The sequence below is a fragment of the Bombina bombina genome, chromosome 4, assembly GCF_027579735.1.
Source record: "Bombina bombina isolate aBomBom1 chromosome 4, aBomBom1.pri, whole genome shotgun sequence".
Taxonomy (NCBI): domain Eukaryota; kingdom Metazoa; phylum Chordata; class Amphibia; order Anura; family Bombinatoridae; genus Bombina; species Bombina bombina.
Genome location: NC_069502.1, coordinates 609,749,912 through 609,770,294, shown reverse-complemented (window position 1 = coordinate 609,770,294; position 20,383 = coordinate 609,749,912). Strand labels below are relative to the sequence as shown.

Below are 20,383 nucleotides of genomic sequence, written 5' to 3'. Positions count from 1 at the left end.
CAACTCTCAACTAAGATGGAGGTCGTAAGAGGACTGTGGTGTTTTATACTTAGTTTATTTCTTCAATCAAAAGTTTGTTATTTTTAAATGGTACCAGAGTGTACTGTTTATCTCAGGCAGTATTTAGAAGAAGAATCTGCCTGCGTTTTCTATGATCTTAGCAGAAGTAACTTAGATCCTTTGCTGTTCTCACATATTCTGAGGAGTGAGGTAACTTCAGAGGGGGAATAGCGTGCAGGTTTTCCTGCAATAAGGTATGTGCAGTTAAAATATTTTTCTAGGGATGGAATTTGCTAGAAAATGCTGCTGATACTGAAGTAATGTAAGTAAAGCCTTAAATGCAGTGATAGCGACTGGTATCAGGCTTATTAATAGAGATACATACTCTTATAAAAGTGTAATATAAAACGTTTGCTGGCATGTTTAATCGTTTTTTACATATGTTTGGTGATAAAACTTATTGGGCCCTAGTTTTTTCCACATGGCTGGCTTGAATTTTGCCTAGTAACAGTTCCCTGAGGCTTCCCACTGTTGTAATATGAGTGGGAGGGGCCTATTTTGGCATTTTTTTGCACAGCAAAAATTACAGACACAGACATCCAGCTTCTTCCTGCATGATCCAGGACTTCTCTGGAGGGCTCAAAAGGCTTCAAAAGTCGTATTGAGGGAGGTAAAAAGCCACAGTAGAGCTGTGGCAGTTGTTGTGACTGTTTAAAAAACGTTTTTGTCGTTTGTTATTCCGTTTTTGGTATTAAGGGGTTAATCATCCATATGCAAGTGGGTGCAATACTCTGCTAACTTATTACATACACTGTAAAAATGTCGTTAGTGTAACTGCATTTTTTCACTGTTATTTCAAAATTTGGGAAAATTTGTGTTTCTTAAAGGCGCAGTAACGTGTTTTTTATATTGCTTGTAAACTTGTTTTAAAGTGTTTTCCAAGCTTGCTAGTCTCATTGCTAGTCTGTTTAAACATGTCTGACACAGAGGAACCTACTTGTTCATTATGTTTGAAAGCCATGGTGGAGCCCCATAGGAGAAAATGTGTACTAAATGTATTGATTTCACCTTAAACAGTAAAGATCAGTCTTTATCTATAAAAGAATTTATCACCAGAGGGTTCTGTCGAGGGGGAAGTTATGCGACGAACTCTCCCCACGTGTCAGACCCTTTGCCTCCTGCTCAGGGGACGCACGCTAATATGGCGCCAATTACATCAGGGACGCCCATAGCGATTACCTTGCAGGACATGGCTGCAATCATGAATAATACCCTGTCAGAGGTATTATCTAGATTGCCTGAATTAAGAGGCAAGCTCGATAGCTCTGGGGTTAGGAGAGATACAGAGCGCGCAAATGCTGTTAGAGCCATGTCTGATACTGCGTCACAGTATGCAGAACATGAGGACGGAGAGCTTCAGTTTGTGGGTGACATCTCTGACTCGGGGAAACCTGATTCAGAGATTTCTAATTTTAAATTTACGCTTGAGAACCTCCGTGTATTGCTTGGGGAGGTATTAGCTGCTCTGAATGACTGTAACACAGTTGCAATTCCAGAGAAATTGTGTAGGTTGGATAGATACTATGCGGTGCCGGTGTGTACTGACGTTTTACCTATACTTAAAAGGCTTACAGAAATTATTAGCAAGGAGTGGGATAGACCCGGTGTGCCCTTTTCCCCACCACCTATATTTAGAAAAATGTTTTCAATAGACGCCACTACACGGGACTTATGGCAGACGGTCCCTAAGGTGGAGGGAGCAGTTTCTACTTTAGCAAAGCGTACCACTATCCCGGTTGAGGACAGTTGTGCTTTTTCAGATCCAATGGATAAAAAATTGGAGGGTTACCTTAAGAAAATGTTTATTCAACAAGGTTTTATTTTATAGCCCCTTGCATGCATTGCGCCTGTCACTGCTGCAGCGGCATTCTGGTTTGAGGCCCTGGAAGAGGCCATCCAGACAGCTCCATTGAATGAAATTATTGACAAGCTTAGAACGATTAAGCTAGCTAAATCATTTGTTTCTGATGCCATTGTTCATTTGACTAAACTAACGGCTAAGAATTCCAGATTTGCCATCCAGGCACGTAGGGCACTATGGCTTAAATCCTGGTTAGCTGACGTGACTTCAAAGTCTAAATTACTCAACATTCCTTTCAAGGGGCAGACCTTATTCGGGCCTGGCTTGAAGGAAATTATTGCTGACATTACTGGAGGCAAGGGTCATACCCTTCCTCAGGACAGGGCCAAATCAAAGGCCAAACAGTCTAATTTTCATGCCTTTTGAAATTTCAAGGCAGGAGCAGCATCAACTTCCTCCGCTTCAAAACAAGAGGGAACTGTTGCTCATTTCAGACAGGCCTGGAAACCTAACCAGTCCTGGAACAAGGGCAAGCAGGTCTGGAAGCCTGCTGCTGCCCCCAAGACAGCATGAAGGAACGGCCCCCTATCCGGAAACGGATCTAGTGGGGGGCAGACTTTCTCTCTTCGCCCAGGCGTGGGCAAGAGATGTTCAGGATCCCTGGGCGTTGGAGATCATATTTCAGGGATATCTTCTGGACTTCAAAGCTTCTCCTCCACAAGGGAGATTTCATCTTTCAAGGTTATCATCAAACCAGATAAAGAAAGAGGCATTCCTAAGCTGTGTGCAAGACCTCCTAGTAATGGGAGTGATCCATCCAGTTCCGTGGACGGAACAAGGACAGTGATTTTTTTCAAATCTTTGTGGTTCCCAAGAAAGAGGGAACCTTCAGACCAATCTTGGATCTAAAGATCTTAAACAAATTCCTCAGATTTCCATCATTCAAAATGGAAACTATTCGGACCATCCTACTCATGATCCAAGAGGGTCAGTACATGACCACAGTGGACTTAAAGGATGCCTACCTTCACATACCGATTCACAAAGATCATCATCGGTTCCTAAGGTTTGCCTTTCTAGACAGGCATTACCAATTTGTAGCTCTTCCCTTCTGGTTGGCCACTGCCCCGAGAATTTTTACAAAGGTTCTGGGCTCACTTCTGGCGGTTCTAAGACCGTGAGGCATAGCGATGGCTCCGTATCTAGACGACATCCTGATACAGGCGTCAAGCTTTCAAATTGCCAAGTCTCATACAGAGATGGTTCTGGCATTTCTGAGGTCGCATGGGTGGAAAGTGAACGTGGAAAAGAGTTCTCTATCACCACTCACAAGAGTCTCCTTCCTAGGGACTCTTATAGATGCTGTAGAGATGAAAATTTACCTGACCGAGTCCAGGTTATCAAAACTTCTAAATGCTTGCCGTGTCCTTCATTCCATTCCACGCCCGTCAGTGGCTCAGTGCATGGAAGTAAACGACTTAATGGTAGCGGCAATGGACATAGTGCCATTTGCACGCCTGCATCTCAGACTTCTGCAATTATGCATGCTAAGTCAGTGGAATGGGGATTACTCAGATGTGTCCCCTCTACTAAATCTGGATCAAGAGACCAGAGATTCTCTTCTCTGCTGGCTTTCTCGGGTCCATCTGTCCAAGGGTATGACCTTTCGCAGGCCAGATTGGACGATTGTAACAACAGATGCCAGCCTTCTAGGTTGGGGCGCAGTCTGGAACTCCCTGAAGGCTCAGGGATTGTGGACTCAGGAGGAGAATCTCCTCCCAATAAATATTCTGGAGTTAAGAGCAATATTCAATGCTTTTCTAGCTTGGCCTCAGTTAGCAACACTGAGGTTCATCAGATTTCAGTCGGACAACATCACGACTGTGGCTTACATCAACCAAGGGGGAACCAGGAGTTCCCTAGCGATGTTAGAAGTCTCAAAGATAATTCGCTGGGCAGAGTCTCACTCTTGCCACCTGTCAGCGATCCACATCCCAGGCGTAGAGAACTGGGAGGCGGATTTTCTATGTCGTCAGACTTTTCATCCGGGGGAGTGGGAACTCCATCCGGAGGTGTTTGCTCAACTGGTCCATCGTTGGGGCAAACCAGAACTGGATCTCATGACGTCTCGCCAGAACGCCAAGCTTCCTTGTTACGGATCCAGGTCCAGAGACCCGGGAGCAACGCTGTTAGATGCTCTAGCAGCTCCTTGGTTCTTCAACCTGGCCTATGTGTTTCCACCGTTTCCTCTGCTCCCTCGACTGATTGCCAAAATCAAACAGGAGAGAGCATCGGTGATTTTGATAGCGCCACGCAGGACCTGGTATGCAGACCTAGTGGACATGTCATCTCTTCCACCATGGACTCTGCCTCTGAGGCAGGACTTTCTAATACAAGGTCCTTTCAATCATCCAAATCTACTTTCTCTGAGACTGACTGCATGGAGATTGAACGCTTGATTCTATCAAGGCGTGGCTTCTCCGAGTCAGTCATTGATACCTTAATACAGGCTCGGAAGCCTGTCACCAGGAAAATCTACCATAAGATATGGCGTAAATATCTTTATTGGTGTGAATCCAAGAGTTACTCATGGAGTAAGGTTAGGATTCCTAGGATATTGTCCTTTCTCCAAGAGGGTTTGGACAAAGGCTTATAAGCTAGTTCTTTAAAAGGACAGATCTCTGCTCTGTCTATTCTTTTGCACAAGCGTCTGGCAGAAGTTCCAGACGTCCAGGTATTTTGTCAGGCTTTGGTTAGGATTAAGCCTGTGTTAAAAACTGTTGCTCCCCCGTGGAGCTTAAACTTGGTTCTTAAAGTTCTTCAGGGAGTTCCGTTTGAACCCCTTCATTCCATTGATATTAAACTTTTATCTTGGAAAGTTCTGTTTTTGATGGCTATTTCCTCGGCTCGAAGAGTCTCTGAGTTATCTGCCTTACATTGTGATTCTCCTTATCTGATTTTTCATTCAGACAAGGTAGTTCTGCGTACCAAACCTGGGTTTTTACCTAAGGTGGTTTCTAACAGGAATATCAATCAAGAGATTGTTGTTCCATCATTGTGTCCTAATCCTTCTTCAAAGAAGGAACGTCTTTTGCATAATCTGGACGTAGTCCGTGCCTTGAAGTTTTACTTACAGGCTACTTAACATTTTCGTCAAACATCTGCCCTGTTTGTCGTTTACTCTGGACAGAGGAGAGGTCAAAAAGCTTCGGCAACCTCTCTCTCCTTTTGGCTTCGGAGCATAATACGCTTAGCCTATGAGACTGCTAGACAGCAGCTCCCTGAAAGGATTACAGCTCATTCTACTAGAGCTGTGGCTTCCACCTGGGCCTTTAAAAATGAGGCCTCTGTTGAACAGATTTGCAAGGCCGCGACTTGGTCTTCGCTTCACACCTTTTCAAAATTTTACAAATTTGACACTTTTGCTTCTTCGGAGGCTGTTTTTGGGAGAAAGGTTCTACAGGCAGTGGTTCCTTCCGTTTAAGTTGCTGCATTGTCCCTCCCATCATCCGTGTACTTTAGCTTTGGTATTGGTATCCCACAAGTAATGGATGATCCGTGGACTGTATACACTTAACAAGAGAAAACATAATTTATGCTTACCTGATAAATTTATTTCTCTTGTAGTGTATCCAGTCCACGGCCCGCCCTGTCCTTTTAAGGCAGGTCTAAATTTTAATTAAACTACAGTCACCACTGCACCCTATGGTTTCTCCTTTCTCGGCTTGTTTCGGTCGAATGACTGGATATGGCAGTGAGGGGAGGAGCTATATAGCAGCTCTGCTGTGGGTGATCCTCTTGCAACTTCCTGTTGGGAAGGAGAATATCCCACAAGTAATGGATGATCCGTGGACTGGATACACTACAAGAGAAATAAATGTATCAGGTAAGCATAAATTATGTTTAAGTTCATTATGTGGTATCTTCATATATTCTACTCTGGGAGAGTTTGCATTATATGAATTTTGTCTAAGTTTTCAAATGATGCAAGCAATGTTTTCTAATTATTTTTTTCCCTAATGTTTTTATTTTTTCAGTTCTAGACGATGAAGATAGCAATAATATTACAGTCGGATCACTTGTCACGGTCCAGGTCACATTAAAAAGACAAACAATGTCTGTAAGTACGACCTGAAGTTTATGGCATTTGTGTAGAGATAATCTTAGATAAATGTTTTGTTTCAAATTGATTTGTAAATACAGACTTTAAGTCTGTAGTGGGGTTAATAGTATAGATTTTCTTTTAGAAATATTTCTTGTGGACTCAACATCATGAAATAAAATGCATGCTTACCTGGTAGATTTGTTTTCAACTCTAGTCCTGAAGGCACACAGGCAGATTTTCAGGATAATCAGCCGATGGGCGAGAGCAGGTTAGTAACCATGGTTACTAATTAGCGTACCTGTACTCTAGTCCAGATATCGTGAATATATAACCCCTTGGTGTGCCTTTTTAAGACTTGAGTTGAAACACTTTTGTAGACTTATGTTGACCTGTGTGGTCTTTCACCTAACTTGATGTACCCCTAATGTACGAAAGGCCAAAGGCTTTGACGTTATTTTATTTGTAGGTGTTCTCATTCTTTGCACTACTTGGTATCAAAAATGTAAACTGCAGTGGCATCTAGGCCTTAGTATTTTAAAATAAAAAATAGATTTAATTGATTGAAGTTCACTGGCTGAAACTAGATTTTGCAGCCTTCCAATATATTTTGGAATTGTTGTGTATGTTCTCACCATTATTCCTCAAACTTAGTATTAATTATGATAAGATAATAGTGTTAGTGTACATTATACTTTGTACAATTATTGTATATTAGTTATGTTGATAACTTCTCCCTAGAAATACTCATTTCTTCTTCTCCCCTAGGAAGTCTTTGAAAAAGAACAATCCACATGTTCAGCGGAAGATCAGCCTGTAGAAGAAGGAAATGTAAGTGTTTGGTTTTTTTGGTGTACTCTTCAATATGCATTTTTTGTTTAGACTGCTACAGTAACCAACACAAAAATTTCAGACCCTTATTTCAACTTGTATTGCATTTTCCAGCAAGGAGAGGTCAGAAAAAAGGAAAGCAAAGGCTGGCAGCAAAAAAATAAACCTGCCAAAAAGTCTTCCAAAGCAAAGAAAAAGAAGCCATTGAAAAAGAAAGCAACTCCATTGCCACCACAAAAACAAATCAAACAGAAACAAGCAAATGGTGTTGTTGGAAATGTGAGTATGTTTAATTAAAACCTTATATGCTTTGCTTTATGCCTGTTTAGAGATTATTAAAACTATTTTTTTTTATATATTTTTGAGGTTTAAAGTGAAGGTAAACTTTGATGAATCGGTGCCCTGTTTTTAAAAATACCATTAAAAACAGGGGCACTTTCATTCATCAAAGTTTACATTTCACCGTTTTTGTAAAAATACCTTTTATTCTGGAAGCCGCTCCAGTGCTTCCCCCGCCCATCGCAAGTCTCTTCATACGTCACTAATGACGAATCCGGCTTCCTCCAATCACGGCTTCTCCCCCCATAGCAAACATTGCCTGAGGCCACGCCGTGATTGGAGGAAACCAGATTCTTCATTGGTGACGTAAGTAGAGACTTGCGACAGGCAGGGGAAGCGCTGAAGCGGCTTCCAGAATAAAAGGTAAGTATTTCTCTTGTAAGGTGTATCCAGTCCACGGGTTCATCTATTACTTGTGGGATACTCTCTTTCCCAACAGGAAGCTGCAAGAGGACACCCACAGCAGAGCTGTCTATATAGCTCCTCCCCTAACTGCCACCCCCAGTCATTCTCTTGCAGCTCTCGACAAGATAGGAAGTATCAAGAGATATGTGGTGACTTAGTGTAGTTTTACCTTCAATCAAAAGTTTGTTGTTTTTAAACGGTACCGGCGTTGTACTGTTTTACTCTCAGGCAGAAATTAGAAGAAGAGTTCTGCCTTGAGGTTGATGATCTTAGCGGTTTGTAACTAAGGTCCATTGCTGTTCTCACACATAACTGAAGAGTATGGGACAACTTCAGTTGGGGGAACGGTCTGCAGATTACCTGCTTTGAGGTATGTTCAGTATATTTATTTCTAGAGTGATGAATGACTTCTAGAAAATGCTGACATAGCCTTGTGTATTTGAGGTAAGCCTGATGCAGTGATTTAACAGCGACTGGGATCATGCTTACAAAACAGGGTAATACTCTTGTTACTTAGTGACAGTTAAACGTTTACATGAATTCAAAAATAGGACGTTTTTTCTCTGTGGGAGATAACTCTTTATTTGGTGCCTAGTTTCCACATGGCTAATCAGATACTCCTAGGAGTATTTTCTTAAAGTGATGGTAAATACTTCAAACTTGTATTCTTATGCAAATTAAAAAAATAAGTAGACTTTCATTCATGAAAACATGCAAACCGCTTGTTCTATTTAATTTTTTTGTCTGAAATAGCAGAATTTTAACATATTTTCTCCAACATAGGTGTGTCCGGTCCACGGCGTCATCCTTACTTGTGGGACATTCTCTTCCCCAACAGGAAATGGCAAAGAGCCCAGCAAAGCTGGTCACATGATCCCTCCTAGGCTCCGCCTACCCCAGTCATTCTCTTTGCCGTTGTACAGGCAACATCTCCACGGAGATGGCTTAGAGTTTTTTAGTGTTTAACTGTAGTTTTTATTATTCAATCAAGAGTTTGTTATTTTAAAATAGTGCTGGTATGTACTATTTACTCTGAAACAGAAAAGAGATGAAGATTTCTGTTTGTATGAGGAAAATGATTTTAGCAACCGTTACTAAAATCCATGGCTGTTCCACACAGGACTGTTGAGAGGAATTAACTTCAGTTGGGGGAACAGTGAGCAGTCTTTTGCTGCTTGAGGTATGACACATTCTAACAAGACGATGTAATGCTGGAAGCTGTCATTTTCCCTATGGGATCCGGTAAGCCATTTTTATTCAGACAGTAAATAAGGGCTTCACAAGGGCTTATTAAGACTGTAGACATTTTCTGGGCTAAATTGATCATATTTACACATATTTAGCCTTGAGGAATCATTTAATCTGGGTATTTTTTGTAAAATAATATCGGCAGGCACTGTTTTAGACACCTTATTCTATAGGGGCTTTCCCTAATCATAGTCAGAGCCTCATTTTCGCGCCGGTATGGCGCACTTGTTTTTGAGAACAGCATGACATGCAGCTGCATGTGTGTGGAGCTCTGATACATAGAAAAGTCTTTCTGAAGGCATCATTTGGTATCGTATTCCCCTTTGGGCTTGGTTGGGTCTCAGCAAAGCAGATTCCAGGGACTGTAAAGGGGTTAAATATAAAAACGGCTCCGGTTCCGTTATTTTAAGGGTTAAAGCTTCCAAATTTGGTGTGCAATACTTTTAAGGCTTTAAGAACCAATGCAAGGCTGGAACAAAGGAAAGCAGGCCAAGAAACCTGCCACTGCTCCCAAGACAGCATGAGATGCGGGCCCCCGATCTGGGACCGGATTTGGTGGGGGGCAGACTCTCTCTCTTCACTCAGGCTTGGGCAAGAGATGTTCTGGATCCTTGGGCGCTAGAAATAGTCTCCCAAGGTTATCTTCTGGAAATGATTCATCCTGTTCCATTAAAAGAACGAGGGATGGGGTTCTACTCCAATCTGTTCGTAGTTCCCAAAAAAGAGGGAACGTTCAGACCAATCTTAGATCTCAAGATCCTAAACAAGTTTCTCAAGGTTCCATCGTCCAAAATGGAAACCATTCGAACAATCCTTCCATCCAGGAAGGTCAATTCTTGACCACGGTGGATTTAAAGGATGCGTATCTACATATTCCTGTCCACAAGGAACATCATCGGTTCCTAAGGTTCGCATTCCTGGGCAAGCATTACCAGTTCGTGGCGCTTCCTTTCGGATTAGCCACTGCTCCAAGGATTTTCACAAAGGTACTAGGGTCCCTTCTGGCGGTGCTAAGACCAAGGGGCATTGCTGTAGTACCTTACTTGGACGACATTCTGATTCAAGCGTCGTCCCTTCCTCAAGCAAAGGCTCACACGGACATAGTCCTGGCCTTTCTCAGATCTCGTGGAGGAAAGTGAACGTGGAAAAGAGTTCTCTATCTCCGTCGACAAGAGTTCCCTTCTTGGGAACAATAATAGACTCCTTAGAAATGAGGATTTTTCTGACAGAGACCAGAAAAACAAAACTTCTAAACTCTTGTCGGATACTTCATTCCGTTCCTCTTCCTTCCATAGCGCAGTGCATGGAAGTGATAGGTTTGATGGTAGCGGCAATGGACATAGTTCCTTTTGCGCGCATTCATCTAAGACCATTACAACTGTGTATGCTCAGTCAGTGGAATGGGGACTATACAGACTTGTCTCCGAAGATACAAGTAAATCAGAGGACCAGAGACTCACTCCGTTGGTGGCTGTCCATGGACAACCTGTCACAAGGGGTGACCTCCCGCAGACCAGAGTGGGTCATTGTCACGACCGACGCCAGTCTGATGGGCTGGGGCGCGGTCTGGGGATCCCTGAAAGCTCAGGGTCTTTGGTCTCGGGAAGAATCTCTTCTACCGATAAATATTCTGGAACTGAGAGCGATATTCAATGCTCTCAAGGCTTGGCCTCAGCTAGCGAGGGCCAAGTTCATACGGTTTCAATCAGACAACATGACGACTGTTGCGTACATCAACCATCAGGGGGGAACAAGGAGTTCCCTGGCGATGGAAGAAGTGACCAAAATCATTCAATGGGCGGAGACTCGCTCCTGCCACCTGTCTGCAATCCACATCCCAGGAGTGGAAAATTGGGAAGCGGATTTTCTGAGTCGTCAGACATTGCATCCGGGGGAGTGGGAACTCCATCCGGAAATCTTTGCCCAAATCACTCAACTGTGGGGCATTCCAGACATGGATCTGATGGCCTCTCGTCAGAACTTCAAGGTTCCTTGCTATGGGTCCAGATCCAGGGATCCCAAGGCGACTCTAGTAGATGCACTAGTAGCACCTTGGACCTTCAAACTAGCTTATGTATTCCCGCCGTTTCCTCTCATCCCCAGGCTGGTAGCCAGGATCAATCAGGAGAGGGCGTCGGTGATCTTGATAGCTCCTGCGTGGCCACGCAGGACTTGGTATGCAGATCTGGTGAATATGTCATCGGCTCCACCATGGAAGCTACCTTTGAGACGAGACCTTCTTGTTCAAGGTCCGTTCGAACATCCGAATCTGGTCCCACTCCAGCTGACTGCTTGGAGATTGAACGCTTGATCTTATCAAAGCGAGGGTTCTCAGATTCTGTTATTGATACTCTTGTTCAGGCCAGAAAGCCTGTAACTAGAAAAATTTACCACAAAATTTGGAAAAAATATATCTGTTGGTGTGAATCTAAAGGATTCCCTTGGGACAAGGTTAAGATTCCTAAGATTCTATCCTTCCTTCGAGAAGGATTGGAAAAAAGGATTATCTGCAAGTTCCTTGATGAGACAGATTTCTGCCTTGTCTGTGTTACTTCACAAAAAGCTGGCAGCTGTGCCAGATGTTCAAGCCTTTGTTCAGGCTCTGGTTAGAATCAAGCCTGTTTACAAACCTTTGACTCCTCCTTGGAGTCTCAACTTAGTTCTTTCAGTTCTTCAGGGGGTTCCGTTTGAACCCTTACATTCCGTTGATATTAAGTTATTATCTTGGAAAGTTTTGTTTTTGGTTGCAATTTCTTCTGCTAGAAGAGTTTCAGAATTATCTGCTCTGCAGTGTTCTCCTCCTTATCTGGTGTTCCATGCAGATAAGGTGGTTTTACGTACTAAACCTGGTTTTCTTCCAAAAGTTGTTTCTAACAAAAACATTAACCAGGAGATAGTCGTGCCTTCTCTGTGTCCGAAACCAGTTTCGAAGAAGGAACGTTTGTTGCACAATTTGGATGTTGTTCGCGCTCTAAAATTCTATTTAGATGCTACAAAGGATTTTAGACAAACATCTTCCTTGTTTGTTGTTTATTCTGGTAAAAGGAGAGGTCAAAAAGAAACTTCTACCTCTCTCTCTTTTTGGATTAAAAGCATCATCAGATTGGCTTACGAGACTGCCGGACGGCAGCCTCCTGAGAGGATCACAGCTCCTTCCACTAGGGCTGTGGCTTCCACATGGGCCTTCAAGAACGAGGCTTCTGTTGATCAGATATGTAGGGCAGCGACTTGGTCTTCACTGCACACTTTTACCAAATTTTACAAGTTTGATACTTTTGCTTCTTCTGAGGCTATTTTTGGGAGAAAGGTTTTGCAAGCCGTGGTGCCTTCCATTTAGGTGACCTGATTTGCTCCCTCCCTTCATCCGTGTCCTAAAGCTTTGGTATTGGTTCCCACAAGTAAGGATGACGCCGTGGACCGGACACACCTATGTTGGAGAAAACAGAATTTATGTTTACCTGATAAATTACTTTCTCCAACGGTGTGTCCGGTCCACGGCCCGCCCTGGTTTTTTAATCAGGTCTGATAATTTATTTTCTTTAACTACAGTCACCACGGTATCATATGGTTTCTCCTATGCAAATATTCCTCCTTAACGTCGGTCGAATGACTGGGGTAGGCGGAGCCTAGGAGGGATCATGTGACCAGCTTTGCTGGGCTCTTTGCCATTTCCTGTTGGGGAAGAGAATGTCCCACAAGTAAGGATGACGCCGTGGACCGGACACACCGTTAGAGAAAGTAATTTATCAGGTAAACATAAATTCTGTTTTCCTCCTCCCGTACCACGGCCGCCATTGATTTATTAATCCCACGTGTTTTAACATACCAATAACAGCCCAGGCCAGTCGGCGACACTGATATAATCAAACACGCCCTAAGTTAACAATGCGCATGCGCTAGACATCGGATCGATGAGACCGTAGAATAATGTATTTGAAACGCATGCGCATAGCTAAAGTTGAAGATTTGGATTCCAATACTATGACATCGCGATGGGTGGTTCTGCTTTCTGTCCGGCTATAGAAAATAACAGGAAGTAATGACAGGGGCGGAGGAAGGAGCGATAACGCTCTGTGAGTAATACATGATTTATTATAGAAAATAATCAAATAAATAAGGAATAAACATAGCGACTTCGGTTAGAAAGAACTGAGGATTAATAATATATTTCCCAAATATTGAAAATTTACCATCACTTTAAGGCCCCTCTGGCATCCAGTACATGGTGGGAGGGGCCTATTTTAGCGCTCTAAATGCGCAGTTTTAATTCAGACTGAGACATCCAGCTTCCCTAGAGGAGTCATCTGGCACCTGAGGACCATTATAAGGGGTTTTATTTCTGCACAAAATCGTACTTGAGGGCAGGTAGGAGCCTCAGCAGAGCTTTGGCAGGGTGCTTAACTGTCTTGTAACGTTTTTTAACGTTTTTAAATCCGGTTTGGGGCCTAAGGGGTTAATCATCCATTTGCAAGTGGGTGCAATGTTGCTTTAGTCCCTTACACACACTGTAAACATTTCAAAGACTTTACTATATTTTTACACTGTTTTGCAGTTTGTGTTCGTTTTTTTTCCTCTTAAAGGCACAGTAACGTTTTTGTTTAATTGCTCTTTTACCTTTATTAAAGTGTTTTCCAAGCTTGCTTGTCTCATTACTAGTCTGTTAAACATGTCTGACATAGAGGAAACTCCTTGATCAATATGTTTAGAAGCCATGGTGGAACCCCCTCTTAGAATGTGTACCAAATGTACTGAAATTTCTATAAACTATAAAGACCATATTATGGCGCTTAAAGATTTATCTCCAGGGGATTCTCTGACTGAAAAAAGGGAGATTATGCCATCTAGCTCTCCCCATGTGTCAGAACCTATAACTCCCGCTCAAGTGACACCAAGTACATCTAGTGCGTCTAATTCTTTTACCTTACAGGACATGGCGGCAGTTATGAATGCTACCCTCACAGAGGTATTTTCCAAACTGCCAGGGTTACAAGGAAAGCGAGACAGCTCTGGGGCTAGAACTAATACAGAGCTTTCTGACGCTTTAATGCCTGTGTCCGATATACCCTCACAATACTCAGAAGCCGAGGCAGGTGAGCTTCTATCTGTGGGTGACATTTCAGACTCAGGGAAGGCGTTGCTTCAGTCTGATTCTGAAATGACAGCGTTTAAATTTAAGCTTGAACACCTCCGCTTATTGCTTAGGGAGGTTTTAGCGAGACTGGATGATTGTGACCCCATTGTGGTTCCAGAGAAATTGTGTAAAATGGACAAATACTTTGCAGTGCCTGTTTACACTGAGGTTTTTCCAATCCCTAAGAGGTTTTCGGAAATTATTACTAAGGAATGGGATAGACCAGGTGTGCCGTTCTCTCCCCCTCCTGCTTTCAAAAAGATGTTTCCCATAGATGCCGCCGTACGGGACTCATGGCAGATGGTGCCTAAGGTGGAGGGAGCAGTCTCTACCCTAGCTAAGCGTACAACTATCCCCGTCGAGGACAGTTGTGCTTTCCTAGATCCTATGGATAAAAAATTGGAGGGTCTCCTTAAGAAAATTTTTATTCATCAAGGTTTTATTCTCCAGCCACTTGCATGCATAGCCCCAGTTACTGCTGCAGCGGCTTTTTGGTTAGAGTCTCTTGAGGAGGCTCTGCAGGTGGAGACTCCGCTAGACGACATTCTAGACAGGATTAAAGCTCTTAAAGTGATGGTAAACTCTCCACTTTATAAAATCAGATCTGGAATGTAAGCGCTATTTTAGATGGGGTTTTATTCATCATGTGCAATGAAGATGCGCTATTACTTAGTTATTAACCCCTTAAGGACCAGCGACGTACCCTATATGTTGCTGGCCTTTTTTTGGGACTTGAATGTTTTATAGTGCGGTCTTGCCACCAACGTTGAGACTGCTCTATTCCACAAAGCCTGCTGGAGGGAGGGGATTAATAGCGTGTTCTTGCTAGACTTGTGCTATTATGTCCTGAAAAAACCCTTAACGACCAGTGACATACAGGGTACATTGTGGTCATTAAGGGGTTAATATAGATATGAAATTCAAATACCCCACGTTACACCACCCACTTCAAAAGTCAATTTTCCTGTCAGCTAAATGATTGAATTACTCTCCAATCAATGCTCTAGCTACAACAAAAGTGCCATATGGGGAGAGCGCTGATTGGACAACAATTCAATCTGTTAGCTCACAGAAAATTTTACTTTTGAAGTGGGCGGAGGAGCATGCAGTATTTGAATTTCATATCTATATTAATAACTGTTATACTGCATCTTCATTACAGCTAATGAATTAAACTTCATCTAAAATAGCTCTTACATTCCAGAACTGATTTTATAAAGGGGAGAGTTTACCATCACTTTAAGTTAGCTAATTCCTTTATTTCTGACGCAGTTTTTCAGTTAACCAAACTAACGGCTAAGAATTCAGGTTTTGCCATTTTGGCGCGTAGGGTGCTATGGCTTAAGTCCTGGTCAGCAGACGTTACTTCAAAGTCTAAGCTTCTTAACATCCCCTTCAAGGGACAGACCCTATTTGGGCCCGGTCTGAATGAGATCATTTCTGTTATTACTGGAGGAAAAGGTCACGCCCTTCCTCAGGATAGGTCCAATAAGAGGAACAAACAGAATAATTTTTGTTCCTTTCGAAACTTCAAGAGTGGTGCAGCCTCAGTTTCCTCTAATGCAAAACAAGAGGGAAATTTCGCCCAGTCCAAACCAGTCTGGAGACCTAACCAGGCTTGGAACAAGGGGAAGCAGGCCAAGAAACCTGTGGCTGCCTCTAAGACAGCATGAAGGAGTAGCCCCCGATCCGGGACCGGATCTAGTAGGGGGCAGACTTTCTCTCTTCGCCCAGGCTTGGTCAGGAGAAGTCCAGGATCCCTGGGCACTAGAGATTGTTTCCCAGGGATATCTTCTGGAATTCAAAGGTTCATCTCCAAAGGGGAGATTTCATCTCTCACAACTATCTGTAAACCAGATAAAAAGTGAGGCATTCTTAGGTTTCATTCAAGACCTACTGGTTATGGGAGTGATCCACCCAGTTCCAAGAGAGGAACAGAGGCTGTGTTTTTATTCAAACCTCTTTATAGTTCCCAAAAAAGAGGGAACTTTCAGACCTATCTTGGATCTCAAGATCCTAAATAAATTTCTCAGGGTCCCATCCTTCAAGATGGAGACAATCCGAACCATTATCCCTATGATCCAGGAGGGTCAATATATGACTACCGTGGATTTAAAGGATGCTTATCTCCACATTCCGATTCACAGAGATAATCATCGGTTCCTCCGGTTCGCCTTCCTAGACAGGCATTACCAGTTTGTGGCTCTTCTCTTCGGGTTAGCCACGGCACCAAGAATCTTTACGAAAGGTTCTAGGGTCCCTTCTGGCGGCTCTAAGGCCACGGGGCATAGCGGTAGCCCCTTACCTAGACGACATTCTGATTTAGGCGTCGACTTTTCATATCGCCAAGTCCCATACGGACATTGTTATGGCCTTTCTGAGGTCTCACGGGTGGAAAGTGAACATAGAAAAGAGTTCTCTCTCTCCTCTCACAAGAGTTTCCTTCCTAGGAACTCTGATAGATTCAGTAGAAATGAAAATTTTTCTGACAGAAGTCAGGATATCAAAACTTCTAACTTCTTGCCGTGCTCTTCATTCCACTTCTCCGCCATCAGTGGCTCAGTGTATGGAAATGATCGGCCTAATGGTAGCGGCAATGGACATAGTTCCGTTTGCCAGCCTACATCTCAGACCACTGCAACTTTGCATGCTCAACCAGTGGAATGGGGACTACACAGATATGTCTCCTCTGTTAAATCTGGATCAAGAGACCAGGGATTCTCTTCTCTGGTGGTTATCTCGGGTCCATCTGTCCAGGGGAATGAGTTTCCACAGGCCAGAGTGGACTATAGTGACGACAGATGCCAGCCTTCTGGGCTGGGGCGCAGTCTGGAACTCCCTGAAGGCTCAGGGTTCGTGGACTCAGGAGGAAGCCCTCCTTCCGATAAACATTCTGGAACTAAGAGCGATATTCAATGCTCTTCAGGCTTGGCCTCAACTAGCTGCGGCCAAGTTCATCAGATTTCAGTCGGACAATATCACGACTGTAGCCTATATCAACCATCAGGGGGGGGACAAGGAGTCCCCTGGCAATGTTGGAGGTTTCCAAGATAATTCTATGGGCAGAGGTTCACTCTTTCCATCTCTCAGCTATCCATATCCCAGGAGTAGAGAACTGGGAGGCAGATTTTCTTAGTCGGCAGACTTTTCATCCGTGGGAGTGGGAGCTCCATCAGGAGGTATTTGCCCAGCTGATTTAACATTGGGGCAAACCAGAACTGTATCTGATGGTGTCTCGTCAGAACGCCAAGCTTCCTTGTTACGGGTCCAGGTCAAGGGATCCCCAGGCAGCGCTGATAGATGCTCTAGCAGTGCCCTGGGCCTTCAACCTGGCTTATGTGTTTCCACCGTTTCCTCTCCTCCCTGATTGCCAAGATCAAGCAGGAGAGAGCTTTGGTGATTTTGATAGCGCCTGTGTGGCCACGCAGGACTTGGTATGCGGATCTGGTGGACATGTCATCCTCTCCACCATGGACTCTGCCACTGAGGCAGGACCTTCTACTCCAAGGTCCTTTCAAACATCCAAATCTAATTTCTCTGCGTCTGACTGCTTGGAGATTGAACGCTTGATTTTATCAAAACGTGGTTTCTCCGAGTCGGTCATTGATACCTTGATTCAGGCTCGAAAGCCTGTCATCAGGAAAATCTATCATAAGATATGGTGTAAATATCTTCATTGTTGTGAATCCAAGGGTTACTCGTGGAGTAAGGTCAGGATTCCTAGGATACTATCTTTTCTCCAAGAAGGATTGGAAAAGGGATTATCGGCTAGTTCCTTAAAGGGACAGATTTCTGCTCTGTCTATTCTTTTGCACAAGCGCCTGGCTGATGTTCCAGACGTTCAGGCGTTTTGTCAGGCTTTGGTTAGAATCAGGCCTGTGTTTAAACCTGTTGCTCCGCCATGGAGTTTAAATTTAGTTCTTAAAGTTCTTCAAGGGGTTCCGTTTGAACCCTTGCATTCCATAGATATTAAGCTTTTATCTTGGAAAGTTCTGTTTTTAGTAGCTATCTCTTCGGCTCGAAGAGTTTTAGAGTTATCTGCCTTGCAGTGTGATTCCCCTTATCTGATCTTCCATGCAGATAAGGTAGTTTTGCTTACCAAACCTGGGTTTCTTCCTAAGGTAGTATCTAATAGGAATATCAATCAGGAAATTGTTGTTCAGTCACTGTGTCCTAATCCTTCTTTAAAGAAGGAACGTCTGTTACACAATCTTGACGTGGTTCGTGCTTTTAAGTTTTATTTGCAAGCTACTAAGGATTTTCGTCAAACATCTGCATTGTTTGTCGTCTACTCTGGAAAGAGGAGAGGCCAAAAGGCTTCGGCAACTTCTTTCTTTTTGACTGAGAAGCATAATCCATTTAGTTTATGAGACTGCTGGCCAGCAGCCTCTTCAAAGAATTACAGCTCTTTCTACTAGAGCGGTAGCTTCCACATGGGCTTTTAAACATGAGGCCTCTGTTGAACAGATTTGTAAGGCGGTGACTTGGTCTTCGCTTCATACTTTTTCTAAATTCTACAAATTTGATACTTTTGCTTCCTCTGAGGCTATTTTTGGGAGAAAGGTCTTGCAGGCAGTGATGCCTTCCGTTTAAGTGCCTGCCTTGTCCCTCCCTTCATCCGTGTCCTAAAGCTTTGGTATTGGTATCCCACAAGTAATGGATGAACCTGTGGACTGGATACACCTTACAAGAGAAAACAAAATTTATGCTTACCTGATAAATTTCTTTCTCTTGTGGTGTATCCAGTCCACGGCCCACCCTGTCACTTTAAGGCAGGTGTTTTTTATTTTTAAACTACAGTCCCCACTGCACCCTATAGTTTCTCCTTTTTCTTGCTTGTCTTCGGTCGAATGACTGGGGGTGGCAGTTAGGGGAGGAGCTATATAGACAGCTCTGCTGTGGGTGTCCTCTTGCAGCTTCCTGTTGGGAAGGAGAATATCCCACAAGTAATGGATGAACCCGTGGACTGGATACACCACAAGAGAGAGAAATTTATCAGGTAAGCATAAATTTAGTTTTTTACAAAAACTGTGAAATGTATACTTTGATGAATGAAAGTTCCCCTGTTTTTAATGAGATTTTTTAAAAACAGGGCACTGATTCATTAAAGTTTACCTTCACTTTAAAAGGTACAAGTGGTAAGGATCATTTGCTTCAATAAATAAAAAACAGAGTCACAATAAGTCACATGCGCATAAGAATAATCTATGGCATAGCCGTCATGTAAACTTAAGGAAGGACATCACAAATATAGCATTGTTAGATGGCAAATCCACAATATATGATTTATAATACAGAAAGCAAATTGCTATATACCATAACCTTATTTTTAGAACAACCCCCCCAAAGTTCCCTTTACAGTGGAAGAGATTGTAGCACAATTGTCCCCAAATAAGCCATAGCGGCCACTCTTGGACCACTGAAACCATAATAGAATGAGTATACATGGGGATTTGGGGGAAAGGTAGTATATGGAACTTCAATAATACTTTCACCTCCTTTAGCAGCTAAGGCCACTCTCGGACCTTCAACCTTGTAAATATGTGTTTAATATAGAAGAATATCATACCATTTAGGGCCAATTTTGGACCATCCAGGAAAAAGGAGATGGAAGGTGTAGCTATAGTTGGTTAGAACTCTAAACTCTATTTTAGATATGTGAGATGTCTGAATATAACTGATTAGATAGCCTTAGGATGTGTGACTCTCTCAGGTGAGATATGAGAAATGCTAGGGTTGCTATCTAGTAGTGTCATGGGGCGCTGGAAAACCCTAAAAATTGTGGTATATATGAGGTAAATTTACTATAGGATGGTCATTATAGGCCTCAATGTAACTCTAAAACTCTTTGTGATGGTGGAATCTCTGTGGTCCTTATGAGTGTGAGTATAGACAATAGAATCATAGCCCTAATTAACAGCTATTAATAGGGAGGACTACTAAACTCCACTGTCCCGGCCGCTCACAGTGGAGATGAGGCCAATAAAAATTGTGGTAATCAATGTAAAACGAGGGCTAAAAATTCATTATTTGTAATACCAAAAATAAAGGATTACATACATTTCAACGTATGGGCCACACAGAAAGAAAGTTAGTTATTCACATTAATTAGCTGTATGATCTGAGTAAAGATGTAAGCTCCATAGCTAAAACCAAAATTACAGGTTAACATTTGCATTCCGAGGTACATCTCTCTTATCCTAGGGGAAGAAAGACCCTCTTCAATTTAGTGCTAAACTGTCCCATTCATCCGGTTGAGTAGCCATCATAAGGGATGTTACACACGGGGGTGGCAATAGTAAACATAGCTGAATTGATCTAGAAAGGCATTTTAAAGAAAAGAAACAAAAATAACTTCAAAGATTTAGCTGCAATCGGCTGCCAGACAATTATGCTTATTTTGCTGTTGTAATAGGGCAGCATGACAGGGTATAAACAGGAAAGTCTGCAGTTGAATTGCAAGCGT

At 42.9% G+C, this 20,383-nt stretch overlaps 1 protein-coding gene across 1 annotated transcript in view; it reads left to right on the top strand.

The window, feature by feature from the left end:
• The window catches only part of SEC63 (SEC63 homolog, protein translocation regulator), a 259,775-nt gene that overhangs the window by 167,519 nt on the left and 71,873 nt on the right, over positions 1–20,383 (top strand). Inside the window, exons 14-16 of the mRNA XM_053710605.1 lie at positions 5,899–5,981; positions 6,732–6,794; positions 6,909–7,073. Of these exons, the coding sequence (XP_053566580.1) occupies positions 5,899–5,981; positions 6,732–6,794; positions 6,909–7,073 (311 nt within the window). The remainder of the gene's footprint in view (positions 1–5,898; positions 5,982–6,731; positions 6,795–6,908; positions 7,074–20,383) is intronic.